The 14,332-nt window shown below is 51.3% G+C and overlaps 9 protein-coding genes across 9 annotated transcripts; 5 read left to right on the top strand and 4 right to left on the bottom strand.

The window, feature by feature from the left end:
• Positions 1-199: 199 nt before the first annotated feature.
• Positions 200-1,269, bottom strand: NUU61_000938 (GAF domain-containing protein; the record flags this gene model as incomplete). Its single annotated transcript, XM_056651521.1, has 4 exons — positions 200-310; positions 417-863; positions 1,034-1,138; positions 1,267-1,269. The coding sequence occupies 4 exons, from the start codon at positions 1,267-1,269 to the stop codon at positions 200-202; spliced, it is 666 nt and encodes a 221-aa protein (XP_056516371.1).
• Positions 1,270-2,010: 741 nt separating this feature from the next.
• Positions 2,011-3,369, top strand: NUU61_000937 (NAD(P)/FAD-dependent oxidoreductase; the record flags this gene model as incomplete). Its single annotated transcript, XM_056651520.1, has 1 exon — positions 2,011-3,369. One exon carries the CDS (start codon positions 2,011-2,013, stop codon positions 3,367-3,369), a length of 1,359 nt encoding a protein of 452 aa, XP_056516370.1.
• Positions 3,370-3,535: 166 nt separating this feature from the next.
• Positions 3,536-4,289, bottom strand: NUU61_000936 (uncharacterized protein; the record flags this gene model as incomplete). Its single annotated transcript, XM_056651519.1, has 2 exons — positions 3,536-4,029; positions 4,097-4,289. 2 exons carry the CDS (start codon positions 4,287-4,289, stop codon positions 3,536-3,538), a joined length of 687 nt encoding a protein of 228 aa, XP_056516369.1.
• Positions 4,290-6,064: 1,775 nt separating this feature from the next.
• On the top strand, positions 6,065-6,908 carry NUU61_000935 (uncharacterized protein; the record flags this gene model as incomplete). Its single annotated transcript, XM_056651518.1, has 3 exons — positions 6,065-6,083; positions 6,145-6,183; positions 6,238-6,908. 3 exons carry the CDS (start codon positions 6,065-6,067, stop codon positions 6,906-6,908), a joined length of 729 nt encoding a protein of 242 aa, XP_056516368.1.
• Positions 6,909-7,119: 211 nt separating this feature from the next.
• Positions 7,120-8,941, bottom strand: NUU61_000934 (putative GABA permease; the record flags this gene model as incomplete). The annotated part of the gene is made up of 5 exons (XM_056651517.1): positions 7,120-7,484; positions 7,537-8,379; positions 8,430-8,662; positions 8,735-8,795; positions 8,857-8,941. 5 exons carry the CDS (start codon positions 8,939-8,941, stop codon positions 7,120-7,122), a joined length of 1,587 nt encoding a protein of 528 aa, XP_056516367.1.
• A 916-nt stretch (positions 8,942-9,857) lies between these two features.
• On the top strand, positions 9,858-10,707 carry NUU61_000933 (SDR family NAD(P)-dependent oxidoreductase; the record flags this gene model as incomplete). The annotated part of the gene is made up of 2 exons (XM_056651516.1): positions 9,858-10,323; positions 10,388-10,707. 2 exons carry the CDS (start codon positions 9,858-9,860, stop codon positions 10,705-10,707), a joined length of 786 nt encoding a protein of 261 aa, XP_056516366.1.
• Positions 10,708-10,818: 111 nt separating this feature from the next.
• Positions 10,819-11,286, bottom strand: NUU61_000932 (GFA family protein; the record flags this gene model as incomplete). Its single annotated transcript, XM_056651515.1, has 1 exon — positions 10,819-11,286. The coding sequence occupies one exon, from the start codon at positions 11,284-11,286 to the stop codon at positions 10,819-10,821; it is 468 nt and encodes a 155-aa protein (XP_056516365.1).
• Positions 11,287-11,720: 434 nt separating this feature from the next.
• On the top strand, positions 11,721-11,984 carry NUU61_000931 (uncharacterized protein; the record flags this gene model as incomplete). The annotated part of the gene is made up of 1 exon (XM_056651514.1): positions 11,721-11,984. The coding sequence occupies one exon, from the start codon at positions 11,721-11,723 to the stop codon at positions 11,982-11,984; it is 264 nt and encodes an 87-aa protein (XP_056516364.1).
• A 936-nt stretch (positions 11,985-12,920) lies between these two features.
• Positions 12,921-14,225, top strand: NUU61_000930 (uncharacterized protein; the record flags this gene model as incomplete). Its single annotated transcript, XM_056651513.1, has 2 exons — positions 12,921-13,836; positions 13,915-14,225. The coding sequence occupies 2 exons, from the start codon at positions 12,921-12,923 to the stop codon at positions 14,223-14,225; spliced, it is 1,227 nt and encodes a 408-aa protein (XP_056516363.1).
• Positions 14,226-14,332: the final 107 nt, after the last annotated feature.

Genomic DNA, 14,332 nt, shown 5'->3' with positions numbered 1-14,332 from the left:
AAAATCATGTATCCATGGATATAATTATAGTTAAGAGCTGGTAAAACCTAGAATACACGGCTACCTGTGGCAGTAGCAGGTTGCCTCGCCAGAATCCAAGAACTTTTTTTGTGAGAATTCAAGCTCAAGGGCAGGTTGAGAAAGAAAGGAAAGTCCGCGATGTCAACAAATAGTGAGTGAATATCGGCATATCAACCCCTCACCAGTCGCAACTTTCTGCTAAAAGCACCGCAAGTTGTTCCAGATACTTTTTGTCTTCGTCATCGAATCCCGCAGCCTCGGTGCAATCGATATCGATAATCGCAACAGTCTGTAAATCAATACGAGTTAGCCCTAGCCCAGGATACAAGATATAACACCAGATATTAAAAAGAAAACTCCCCAGTCAACCAACAACAACTCAAAACAAGACTTACCTCTCCCTTGACCAGGATCGGAACCACAATCTCACTCCGGCTATCCGCATCACACGCAATGTGACCCGGGAAAGCATGTACATCCGGCACCACGGCCGTCTCCTGGTTCGCCGCGGCAGTGCCGCATACACCCTTCCCAAACCTGATCTGTTGGCAGGCCGGCTTGCCCTGGAACGGGCCCAGCAGGAGCACCTGGTCCTCGGGCGACGAGTACGTCGTCGAGATAGTCACGCCGCCGGCGCCTGGTGTGTCCGGGAGCGGGGGAGATGAGACAGGCAAGGCCAGGGCCGGGAATTTGTCATCGCGGATGTAGAATCCGGCCCAATTGACGGCGGATGAGGGGGCAGGAAGGGAGGCGTAGGCGTGCCAGAGGAGCGAGGCGACGTTGGAGAGATTGCTGGAGAGGGTCAGTAGGGGTTGCGAAAGTTGGCGGAATGGTTGGGCAGGCTATCGGGGCATTGTTTTTGTCCTCGAGATGGGCAAATAAATAGAACTGAAGGAAGGGATCTCACCTAACCTACAATTAAGAAAATTTAATGGTCAGCATATTGCTCCTGTTCCAAGGATTCGTCGCACTCTTGGACGATTGGTCTCGTGCCAGACCTGGAGGCACTCACCCAGTTTCTTTGCCCTGTCAGCAGACCCTCTGCTTGTTCCAGCAGCTGCGAATAGACCTCGGCCTTGGACTGCCCTGCATTGAAATTTGAAGAGTCGGCGTGTGGCTGTAGAATACCATTCCAGTCAGTCTCATCCAATGATCGGCAGCGATCATCGCGCTTAGTCGACTGAGAAGTAGCCACAATCCGGGCAGTTCTCAAGGTCGAAAAGCTCAATACAGACGGGAACACACCATTGTGACAGTTGAATTGGCGGGCGCAGGGAGTGCAGCAACGAAAAAGGAGATCAGAGAAGAAGAAAGGGCAATGACGCGATCGATGGCAGGGTCGAGGGTATAAAAAGCGCACGGCCTTGGGGCAGTGGGGAAACCGACGAGGAAAACACAGGCAAAAAGGCAAAAGCCCGTCGGTTTGAGTTCTGGCGATGGTCGGGAACCTGCATTTCGTCCGGCTGGTTACTTGGTTACTTGGTTCGGCTTCTCTCGCTTGATGAGATCTCATGACCCTCGGTGGTCTCCGGCCGAGTCGAACAGGCCTTGTCTTCGTGAGCTGGTTGGTGTCAGCGCCAGGATCACCCCCAGCCCATGTCATCCCCACCGCACGCAGATAAGAATCGACACTCGGACTGTGCTGGTGTCTGTGCATTGTCGATCTTGGCATGGACCCATCAAAGGATGACATGGATCTTTAGTGTCACTTGGCCACCTTCGATGCCGAGGCACGATGAAAAAGATTGTCATCGTGCCCGATAAATTCTGATATCATCTGCATGGTAGGCGGGATTCAAACATTGGCAACGGTTTCCCCGATCTCTAAATGCATCACTTCGTCGCCCTCCATTTTGGTGCCTCAAGGAACAGGCTCCAAGGCGGTCTCCAAGGCGGTGAGCATCATCCGATGCCGCGCTGGGACGTCGATTTTCTTCATCCGGTTCCAATTGGGTTTGAGAGTAGGCCATAGCCTTGTCTGATCTGAAGATGTTTCGCAGTCGCATATCGTCAGCATCCTGCGCTGTTGGGCGCTCGAATCTCACTGCACGGTCAATTTCGAGTCGGACCTTCGCAACCGCATCACCCGTGAGCTCTGCAACTCGGAATCACAAGGTCGTGGTGGTCGGTGGTGGTACCGCTGGACTGGCAATTAGCCATCAGCTTCTCCGATCGGGCAAATTCGCGCAGGACGACATCGCCGTGGTCGACCCCGCGGCGTGGCATCACTACCAGCCCGGGTGGACTCTGGTCGGCGGTGGACTGAAGCACAAGGATGAGCTGCGGCGGCCAATGAAGGCCTTGATTGATCCTCAGCTCAAGTTCTATAACAATGGCGTTGGTACCTTCGCCCCCGAAGAGAATGCAGTCACCCTGGCGAATGGTGACCGCGTCGGCTACGAGCAGCTGATCGTGGTACCCGGCATCAGCGTCAACTATGGCAACATCAAGGGCTTGCCCGAGGCCCTCGCCGACCAGAACTCGTTTGTCTCATCCATTTATGGCTATGACACGTGCGACAAGGCCTTCCGCTCCATCCAAAGACTCCAAAAAGGAAAGGCCATCTTCACCCAGCCCACCGGCGTGATCAAGTGCGCGGGCGCCCCCCAGAAAATCATGTGGCTGGCCCTGGACCACTGGAAACGCGCCGGCCTGTACAACCCCAGCAACCCGTCCGCGTCCCCGATCCAGATCAGCTTCGCCACCGGCCTCCCCGTTATGTTCGGCGTTCCCAAGTACAGCGCCAAGCTCGAGGAGCTCCGCAAAGAGCGGGGCGTGGAAGGGCTGTTCCAGCACGACCTCATCTCCATTGACGGCAACAACGCGACGTTTGCTCGTCCGGACGGCCAGCAGCAGATCACTAAGCGCTTTGATCTTCTGCACGTCGCGCCCAAGATGGGCCCTCACGCGTTCGTCAAGAACAGTGCTCTGGCCAACGAGGCCGGCTTCGTCGATGTTGACGACGCCACCACCCGCCACAAGAAATACTCTAATGTCTGGTCGGCCGGCGATGCATCGGGTCTTCCCACCGCCAAGACCGCCGCCGCCGTCACATCCGAGGCCCCGGTGCTGGTCCGTAACCTCCTCCAGTCGATCGAGGGCAAGGAGCTCGATGCCAAATATGATGGTTACACCTCGTGCCCGCTCTTGACCGAGTACGGTAAGGTTCTGCTCGCCGAGTTCAAGTACGGCGGAGAGCCCAAGGAGACGTTCAACGGCTTGTTCGGCATTGACCAGGCCGCTCCGCGCCGCTCCTTCTACCACCTGAAGAAGGACTTCTTCCCGTGGGTGTACGCCAACTCGATGGTCAAGGGTACTTGGGGTGGACCTAAGGGCTGGATTGGTTAGATTGTATTCCGACCCGTTGTATTATAACTTGATCTGGGGCAGTAAAAGCGTGAACCCCTCAAAAAAGAAATATAAGACTCACTTTTGAACCAACCCGAACAGTTAGAAGGCACTGGAGTGCAAAAAGGTCTATAATGACGATCGTCACTCCGAGTCGAATATCGTCTCAGCATGGCAGACCTCGCCGACCCATCTGCACAGTCGCATGGAAGGCACGTCCATCAACCGGCCGCGGGTTTTGGAGTCGAGCATTCCTCAAGTCCGCAGGTCGAATTGAAAGCTGTTTGGAAATACATCGGCGCTTGGGTTTCCGCAAGGCATTGAGATGGGTCCCGTTCTCTGGTCTGCTGTTCTTCACTGGCCGTGGAACTATCTCTCTGTGATACGGCACTTGAAGCAGCGGTCGAAGCCTCGAGCTGCGTCCTCGATGTACTTGGTGTTGCTGCGCCAGACCCTTGAGGAGATGCTGGACCTCCACCTGGATCAACGAGCGCACTCTGAACAGCGAGCGTTCCCGCATAGTGAGTGGCCGAGAGTCGCGTCTGGAGCGGCGACCAGCGTCTACTCTACGGGTTCCTTTGATCCAGCAATCGGCGTAACCCACGTCGCGGAACTGCTCTTCGACGTGGATTTCGTCGGGACTGATGCGGACGACCGGGCCTGACGAGTGTATCAGCAGTAGCCCGCAGACACGGGAAAGATATAGAAGGAAGAAGGTCTTTCTCACCGTACTGCTGGTGCATGTTGTGAATCTCGGTTTCAAAGGACTGGTTTCCCCATGCGGCAAAGTAGACCTCATACAACCCCGTCATGGCAGCCAAGCGCGGCCCGGGGAATTTACTCAGAGGATGCAGTCGAAGCCGGTAGACGGCCATGAGGAGTAAATAAGTCAGGGCACTGCCCAGCAGGAAACAGATCATCATGGTTTTGATAAATATTCTGCTGTGGTCGCCGTCAATGGAATTCATAAACGGGTCGATTCAGAATCGAGCGGCTTCATGGTCTGCATATATGTAGATGTGAAGAAAGATAATTCTGAGTCCTTCATGCGGTGTCAATGCCCCCGGGAATGTGGTAACGCCCCCCGACTTCCCTCCCCGAAAGTTTCGAATTGGACGGCCGCGTGTGTCGATAAGGGAATGTGTGGTGATACCGCATAGTGCTTTTAAGCACGCGAGTCCGTGTTCTGACATTGCAGATACCGCACGAGGGGTGCAAGACAAGGGGCTTTGCATCTGCCTGCCCAAAGGCATTCAAAAAAGAGAAGAACATGGCCAACACTGTTTCACGGGCTGCAAATAGCCAACAGAGAACCATAGGTCGATCGGCGGTGTCAGGAAATAAATATCTTATTGGGTACGGATTCCTTGACCATACCGCTTGGCCAACAGAGAGAGCGAGAGGGAGGTGTGAATGCCTGATCGGCGGAATGTGTGTGTTGATGACCTTGAAGAGCTGCAGCCGATGCAGATTAGACCGCCAGTTGAGTTGGGCTCATCCTTGTCCAGTTCGTGATCTATCAGTTCGCCCGGCACACTTCTGCAGCGCTAATGGGGGATGGAACGTCATTCTGCATTAGTTGTAGTTCAGCTCTCGGGACTGCCCGTCACTAGGAGGGTACCATTTTTCATTATAGTGATCATATGGTGCATATTCAGCTAGACAAAACACTGGATACTTCGAGAAGTTCTAAGTTTCTCTTGGACACTTCATTCATATTGACCACCCAGCCCTATCATTCAACAATAACATTCCTGATAATATTCGAAAACGACTCAGCATGAAAAGGTTACACAATCTGCAGGGAGGTCGATGCGGAAACCGGAGAAAAAGAAATACCCCCTTGTCATACCAGATACCGATTTATGGGGTATACTTGTGACATCGTCCTTCCTAGTTGATACTACATATGAAAAGAGATGCGTCTCCGGAAGCCATAGGATTCTTACTCTCCGACACTGTAATTGGAAGATAGATATGAAAAACAACGTCTTGGGGCTTGAGGAAGACCCAGTCACTCTTAAAAGTCAATCCGAGTATATTCTTCTTCAAAATCACTCATTGCCGTCTGTCGGATCTAGATACAGGCAGCTACTGCGACAAGATCAATGCCGCACCGGTTACTGATGGAAACTAGAAATTTATCGATTCAAGATTTGAGCGCAGAGCTATGGCTGCTGGTATGCTGGGGGTGCAAAGTCAACTCGATTTGATCAAGTGTGCTTCGGCTTCAAAAAGAATTGGTGATTGTGATTGATTTTGTGGTTTTATATGGTTTTGCTAAACATCAAATAGTACTTTTTTTTTTGTGCAAATGAATTGATATCGAATTCGATTGGGTGGTAGCCTGCTCTCTCTCAATTCATCAGTGAACAACAATCAAGCGAGATAATCAACAGATTTTCAGGCTATTCAGACTATTCATTGTAGTCAAAAGGAACAATGATGACTTTTCATAGACTCGGAGAGAGCAGTCGGAGATCTCCTTCAATTATGTACATCAATTCTATTGGTGTACCCTATTCATTGTGTCCTGAATGGGGGGGGGGTTGAAAGAATCTATTGACATCGAGGTAGAAACTATTCATATTTACAGCAAGTTTGTCTGGCATTGACATCCCTATTGAGGTTCTCTTCCTGTGCATCTTTCTGATTATCTCTCTATTTATCTTCTCACTTCATCTCAGAGTTTCTCATGCTAGATGTCGAGTCGAGTCTCCAGAGAACCTTACTCCTGAGTTGAGTGCAAGGAATCAACAAGTCAATTCTGAGCAGGGCTGGCCCCTGCCCTCCTAAGAGAGAAACGTCAAAGATGTAAGTTATTCTCGCCTTACAATGCTCTCGGGGAAGGACACTGACTCGTCCAAGGGCCGAGTCAAGATGTCAAGCGGCAATTGCCTCTAGTGGAGACAGCCCAGCTCTCACGACACCCGCACCCTCATCTCCCCCTTCGCTCTCCCCTTCACCCTCTCAACATCGGGACGACACCCCTCCTCTCCAGCCCCCCGAACCCCGATGAAGCTTGGGTGTGGGTAAACACACCAGCGTCGCCCTCCGTAACCCACTCCAACCAAGAAGGATGTCCTCAACCCAGCCCCCAGCACCAAGCCCTCATCCTCTACAGCCAATTCCACAGCAAGGGCAACACGAGTGAGGACAGCGACAGCGACAAGCCCGAGTCCATCGACGTAGGCAACGAGCCCCCTCCCACTTTCCCACCTTCCACCGCCGCACTCGAGGCTGTGCTCAATCACTGGTGGGAGGCTGTGACTGTTGAGGCACTGGAGTTCTCCGAGAGAATGCAGCCGTTCCTCGACAGGAAGGGTGAAGTGAAATCGCGCATTGCCCGGATGAAACATGAGCTAAAATGCGCGGATGTGGAACTCTCTCAGCTCGTGAAGGAGGAAATGGCCGTGTACAGACCTACGATGGATGCTATTGAGGGCCGCAAGGCGGAGATTGAGGCTGCTAGGGTTGAGTTGAGGAATTTGTCTGGGCGCTGGAGTACCTCGATGGATGAGGATGATGGAGATGAGTGAGCAGTTTGTATGATCTGTGATGTTGTCTTTTTATGGTTGGGCTCCGACGATATCAATGTCCTTACTAAAGAAATAACTCTAGAAACTGCTGGTCTCGCATTGGATGGATATGACGATTCAAGTGGTATCTGACACCATTCCATTGAAAGTATCTTTATCTCAGTCATTTCCAATTCAGCAAGAACGCACTATAATACAGAGCCTAAGCTCATCAGCTCTTTTTCTCAGTCTCTGTTCCAACAGCTCTGCCGTCCTCCGGTGCAGAATTCTCCCCTCTCAAATAGCTGACGGCGCCTGGGCCCGTGAAATGCTTCTGGCCGGTAGTGATCCAGGTGACAATGCTAATAAGCCCAGTGACTCCGATCGCAGCACTGGTATAATTCATCGAGTCCTTGCCCACGGGATACGTACTTGGGAAGTTGAAGGTGATGGAAGCGAAGAGCAGAAACAAGAGCCCGAGGATATTCAGTGCAATTGAAACCGGGGCCGAGAATGCATAGGGCCCATCCAGCTTGATAACATGGCCCGAGAAATACCCGGCCAAGCGGCTGATGAGAGCCATGGCATAAGACAAATCTGAAGGGAAAAGTCAGCGCGTGAAATTTAAACATAGCGAGAGATTGCATACAGAAGCCTTCAGTGGAGATAGCGATCACGGTCTCAAAACCGGTTGTTGTGCCAAAGTCGATAGCATCGAGGGCCAGCTGCACGGCCAAGGTGAGGAGCACTGCATTCACAGGAACTTGGCTCTTGCCCTCGACCTTGCTAAAGAGCTTCGAAAAAGGTAGACCGTTGTCCCGAGCAAAGGCGTAAACGGCACGAGACCCCTCGGCCAGGATGTTATTCCCGGCCACCATGACGATCACGCAGATTAGACTCGACAAGATACAGGTCGCGGCTTTGTTACCCGTGGAATCGTAAATGATCTGGATCACGGGCACGCCGGTGCTGCTCTCGGCGGTTTCCTTGATGTCACCAATGCAGAAGCAGAGGGTCAGCAGAAATGCGAAGCCAGTGACGCCACCCAGGATCACCGCCAGAACTATAGCCTTGGGGGCTTCCTTCGACGCGGACTTCATTTCTTCGGTCATGTGGGAGGGGGCATCGTAGCAGCACATCCCAAAACAGGCCTGCAGGACCCCAATGATAGCAGCCATGCCAGTGCCCCAGCCTGAAGAGTTCTGAAAATCTTGGAAGACAAAGGATGCGGGCTGTTTATGGTCGTTAGTGGCGAGAAGCGTGACTACAACGACGACGAAGGAGCCGATGTTCCAAATTAGAATGAATTTCGAGATTCGGTGCAGCAGATGCGAGCCCCAGAGATTCACGGCAGTCGAAACGATGGCGGTGAGGTAGGCCACCAGCACAGTCTGCCATCGCTCGATCACGAAGTCGGGGAATACTATGTTGGCCATGCCTAGGACGAAGTTGGAGGCAATGTAGTTGTTTGTTGCTCCCATTGCCAGAATGCCTGAGGTGCAATTAGTATATTTAGTATTGAAATGCAAAAAGTAGACATACCGATCAGCATGAACCAGCCCGTCACGTAGGATAAGCCTCGAGCGAACCGAGGAGGGGCGAGTGCAGCAACCCAGGAATACTGGCCTCCTGCCACCGGATACATCGAGCACATCTCTGCCATTGGGATTGCAACTGCCAGAGTCAGGAGGCTAACCCCAATGAAACTAAATACCATCACCGGGGGTCCGCCCGATGTCACTCCAACAATAAAAACACCGCTGAGGGCCGTCCATCTAATAATTCCAGTCAGTTTCAACACATAGCAGTGTGGCTTGAGCCAAATAAAAAAAAAAAAAAAAACATACGATGTCACCACGCTGAAGCTGAACCCGATCATACTCATCAGACCAAAACTTCGTTTGAGCTCTATACTCAAACTCCCCCTTTAAGTTAGACAGTACCGACAACATAGACCAAGACACATTACCTTGCTCATATCCCAGGTTCTCCAGCCGGACATCTTCACTGGTGGTGCCCTGAAACACCTGCGATTTTTCGTCTTCATTCGACATGGCGGGTTGAAAGGCAATGCCAGATACGACAAACGCTGCTCACTCTGGGGGGTGGCTGCATCTTTTTTAAAAGCAACGGAGAATCCCCGCTCCCTTCTGTCTTCTTAGAGACATTCCCCATCGAGATAGCCACCAGCGACACGATAATGTAGATAGACGTGGATTGCCCGATTGAGAAGGTCTGCGCGATGGATGTGGGTCAGTCTGCCAAAGCCTCTCGGATGTTTTGCGGGGAGAGACCCACTGTGAATGATAAGAAGCCCAGTTGGCACGGTTGAGTAATGATAGGAGACAGGACATTATCTGCTGTCTTTATAACGGGTGACAGAATACAAACGTAGAATCTGTCTTGTCCTATCTCTACCTCGGCTAAAAGATAATGGTCATGATCAAGATGAGAAGAGGATGTAAATTATGCTCTCTACAATTTCATCAAACAGATTGCTTGATATAGGGGAGGAAACAAGCGAGCGGAAGTGCTATAGATCCAAGTATACATAAACCGTGACAAGCTTAGAAGACTCCAGGCCAATCCACATAAGCGAGGCTATCCACACACAGTCAAAACGTGCGATTGATTGGCTCCACTCGTGTCTACGCTGAAGATAAGCCTCAAGGCACGCACTTAATTCATCAAGTCCGGAATAGAGTCAGGGCTTCTCTTCTCTCAATAGTTCATTCTCCAGAGCCTCAAGGCAGCTCGATCTGACAGCTGTACCACCATAGCGAAGTTGCTCAAAAACCCCCCCGCCTGTCTGTCTCGTCTCCACCTAACACCCGCGATGCCGCCGAGTCATTGCCCCTATTGTAATTTACCCCTTTAACCCGGTAGAATCAAGATATCATTTTTTTTTCCTTTTGCCACTGTGTCTCATGTATGAATTTCTGATTTCAACTACATAAACAAAAAAAAAAAATGTCCGGGCAGATCCTAGCAGGAAAGACCTGCCTTGTCACCGGCGCAGGCGGCGGACTGGGCAAAGCAATTGCCACCAAATTCCTCGAGGCCGGCGCCAATGTCGTAATCTGCGATATCAACGAAGACCGACTATCCCAGGCCTCGTCGGAGCTGTCAGATAAAGGTCCCTTGCGGGCTATCAAGGCGAACATCACAGATGCAAAGGAAATACAGAGCATGTTCGACGAGCTGGTTCACGCCTTCGGCAAGATCGATGTACTGGTCAACAATGCCGGTATCATGGATCGATTCGACCCAGTCGGTGATCTCGACGTCGAATTGTGGGATCGTGTGATGGCGGTTAATCTCACGGCGCCGTTCCTGTTGAGCAAACTGGCAGTTCACAATATGCTGGAGCAGCCGGAGCCCAAGGGGCGGATTATCAATATTGTTTCGGTTGCCGGCAAAGCTGGGTGGGCGAGTGGTATGCTCTTTTTTTCACAACTCTGTGTCTGATCGTATCCGAGAATTAATCCCAATCATCTCAGGCGCCGCTTATACGGCCAGCAAGCATGGTCTGATCGGGTTGACCAAGAGTACTGCTTCATTTTACGGCAACAAGGGCATCCGGTGCAATGCGCTGATGCTGGGTGGCATGGACACCAATATCACCGATGGACTCAAGTCCGGTATCAATATGGAGGGATATCAGAAAATGGATGCATTGTTCAAAGCCGTGGATGCGCCTCTTTGTGATATTGATGAAGTTGCTGGGTTTTGTGTGACGATCACCTACGGCAAAGGTGCCGGCCTCATCAATGGTGCCTGTATTGCGGTTGATAACGGCTGGTCGGGTGTGCTGGGCTGAGGGCTGTTGGCATGGCAGATCTGATTCGGTTGGGCACCAAATCCACTTCATATCCTGGAATCCAGTTTCCTCAATGCACATTCATATCTCTTTCAAGGCAAACCGTTCGACTCAACTTGACTGCAACGGATTCACCCCGGGCGCTCCCTCATCCCACCTCTCCACGCCCTCGGGGATATCCACAATCGCCTCTTTGCACCAAACATGAATCGCCTGACGCAGCATGTCCCGATTCAGACCTTCGAGACAACCACCCTTGATATTGATAATGGCAGTCGGACTCGGGTCTTCCCCCGGCGCAGGGACAACATCACGGAAACGGTGCATGACGCGCGCACCACAGCTCTTGCAAAAGAAACACTCCATCCAGCGGCCCTTGAGGGTGAATCGCGTGTGGCTGCTCAGCAGACTAAATACTGAGTCTGGCAGCTCAAAGTAGGGGAAGATAGTCGAGATGCCAAACGCGGACGAGCTTTGGTGACGGCATTCGGTGCAGTGGCAGATGTAAGTTACCAGGGGTTTGTCTGTAGGTGCTGTGAATTGGACCTTGGAGCACTGGCATCGTGCTTTCATTCCCATGGTGGGTGGTTTGTAGACTTGCAACAAGCTGCAAGGGTATTGCTTGAGGGCAGAGGGGTTGGCGAGAAAATATTCCAAGTTCTCCAAGATGATGGATATCTCCAGAGGATGTAGAGAAGAAGCTCAGAAATGCGATGTGCGTTGGCTACAGAGTTGGGTGGAGAGAGCTGTGGAACCTCGACAGCAAATGACATGTCTGTCACCTCTGCTTCCTTCAATTACTTGCAACAATCTTCCCCAGACTCGATTTTGGCAGCCCTTGATATTGTTTCCCATCAAAACATCCCACCCTATCCGACGATCATCGCGTATATTCCAACGCCCCCGCCTCGTTTTGGATGTACTCGGACAAATCGACCTATCAGTCATAAGAAACGAGAAATGGTTTTAGACTTGGATATCCTACCACCTACCGCAGCGGACTGGACACTCCCATGCCGGTCATTAAGCTGCGCATGCAGCCACGGCGTGCCCTCGGGTCCTTCGAGAGAGAGATGGATCTGGGATGCGCTGTGGGCGAAACTATTCCCGCCCCACGCGAATTTGCCTCAACTAACAGTCAGCAACTCGATATGATTCCAGAGCGGTCGTTCTGTGAGAAGCCGTCTCCGCCCACCATTGTTATTCCCCAGGCACTCGTTCAGGTCCAGGACCGAGTAGGACCAGGAACCATCGGGTCGCTCGCAGCGGCAGCTTAGGCAGTGCCGGTTTCGCAGGGTAATGTTGACCGAGGATGTATGGAACCCCATTTAGGATGAGTACAAGTAAGAGGGTTCTGGCTTCAATGGCAGAAGGAAATAGTCAAACGCCCCTACGAAGACAAGAAGTGTAACAAAACAAATTGAAAAGCGAGTTTGTGCTCTGCGACACATGGACGTCATTCAATCCTCATCATGCCATCAATCCATTTTTGATAGAAATGAAAGGTAGCTCAATTCAATTTGAATTGAAACATTTGTGAGAAGGCTCTCTTATGCCACTCGTACTGGACTTGGTCATACCTCGATCACCAGGAAGGATCCAGGGCCCCCAGCGCTGTATACAAGCAGCCCCAAATCCTTTTCCACTGGCCCCCTTATGGCCGACCCACTGCCTAAGTCAATTGCAGGGACAATTGTCTAAAAAAAAAAATCCAGAGTGGTGCATATCCAGGTGGGAGCTGCTACACTAACAACCCCAACTTTGTTACTGTAGATTGTTTAAGGTCTACCAAGCCATGCATCATAGGTCTACAAGAATATACTAAACTACTCTACAATTCAAAGGCTTACGAGATCATGGGAATTAGGAGAAGATCTCGTTCGAAATTAAAAAAAAAAAAAAAAAAAAAGAAGAAGAAGATGCGGCTACAGAAAAAGCATTCCCATAAATAGTTTAACAGCATACTGGACTCGGTGCAAGGCACACGATCAACCGGGGAGCAACCCATGTAAACTTGCAAGGCTCAACGTGGAGAACACGAAACACGCAGGATCGAAGGATTCCACTAATTCCTGAGTTGGTTACCAAACGAACATTGGGTGGGGAAGGATAATACCGACCGACGTTATCTATTCTTAAACTGTGCCGTGGGAACGTATTCTTCTTGCATCCGTGTGCATTGTCAACGCGACATTTCTTGAGCATCTTGGGCCATGCTCGTCTTCCAGAATCTCCTGGTGGCCCTGCGTGGTATTCATGTTCTATGGATCCTTGCCTTAGTCACCGCGCCGATCTCCTGGGCAGCACCGTCCCAGTCCCTATCTCCCCGCCACTCTTCCATGCTGTCGAGAGACCACCTCGACAGTCACACTGACGCCGGCGTTCCTGGCGATGGCGACGACGATGACGACAATGATGGGGATGATTCCGATAGCCCACAGCCACCAGACTACACCCGTCTCGACCCTCGAGCCTGGAACGAATTGCCATCCTCCAACCCCAAAGACTACACGCAGGGATCCAAAAAGACGGTTTATACCAGCGCGACCACGAAGGCGTACCAATGGGACGTCTGCGAGGGCCAAAAATCGGTGGAGTTCTCTCAAAGGAGCCCCCTCTTGGACGACGACTGGAGCATCCTCTACAAGGGAACCATGTACGACGGCAAGTACAGCAATAGGAAGAAAGTGAACAGTCGGCCAGCCACGATCAAGCAAAGCACCACGTTCAATATCCAAGATTTCAAGCCCGTTAGAATTCTTCAGGGCGCTGTTTACCAGCAGTCTCTCTCGAACACGGACGCGGTCGTGCGCGTGATCGATTCCTTTTGGGCCAGCAATCTTGCGTTTGTGGTCTTCGAGAACATCAATACGTGGAAAACACTGCATGATGCTCAGCAACGCACTATCAAGCTGAAGCTGCAACAGTTCAAGTCCTTGATCAAAGCTGTGGAAACCATGCATAATCAAGGGATTGCCAATCGGAACCTCAAGCCGCGCAATCTGGTGCTCGAGGACGAGGGCAGCGATACCGTCAAGATCATGAACTTTGACCAGGCTACTATTGAGCCCAAAATAGTCGATGAGTGGAAGGGCGCCGAAGATAGGGAAAAGCCCTTTTCCGCACCAGGTAAGAATTGCGCCCAACCTCTCAAGTCCTTTTTTTTTTTTTTTTTTTAGGAAAGCTAACCGATATTTCCCCCAATAGAAATCGACCAAAACGCCGGGCAATACTATACCAAACCAACCGACATTTGGTCTCTGGCTATGATTGGGATGCGCCACCTTGACTTCATGGACAGCGAAACGGGGCTCAGAAACCTCGCGAAGAACCTCGGCGACGGCAGCAAAGCCAAAACCCTGACCCAGGGGGATATTTACACCCAGCTAGCAAGTGATGTGATGCGTGGCAAAAAGCCAGAAGAAATCTCTCTATTCTCCAAGGGTCTTTGTTCCCCGAGCAAACGGGCAACTATCCAGGAGTTCTCCCGGGCATTTGATGCAGCGTTCCCGATGTAGGGGTGGCTAGGGTTATCTTATAGTTGAGCATTTATATTAATAAATAGAAAGGTACATCATCAACCACATATTGAGGAGATGACACTTCATACCCGAATGCTATTGCA

Source organism: Penicillium alfredii, assembly GCF_028826965.1.
Source record: "Penicillium alfredii strain IBT 34128 chromosome Unknown utg000001l_segment0_segment0, whole genome shotgun sequence".
NCBI classification, from domain to species: Eukaryota; Fungi; Ascomycota; class Eurotiomycetes; order Eurotiales; family Aspergillaceae; genus Penicillium; species Penicillium alfredii.
The sequence above is the reverse complement of the archived record's forward strand: the minus strand, read 5'-3'. Positions and strand labels throughout refer to the sequence as shown.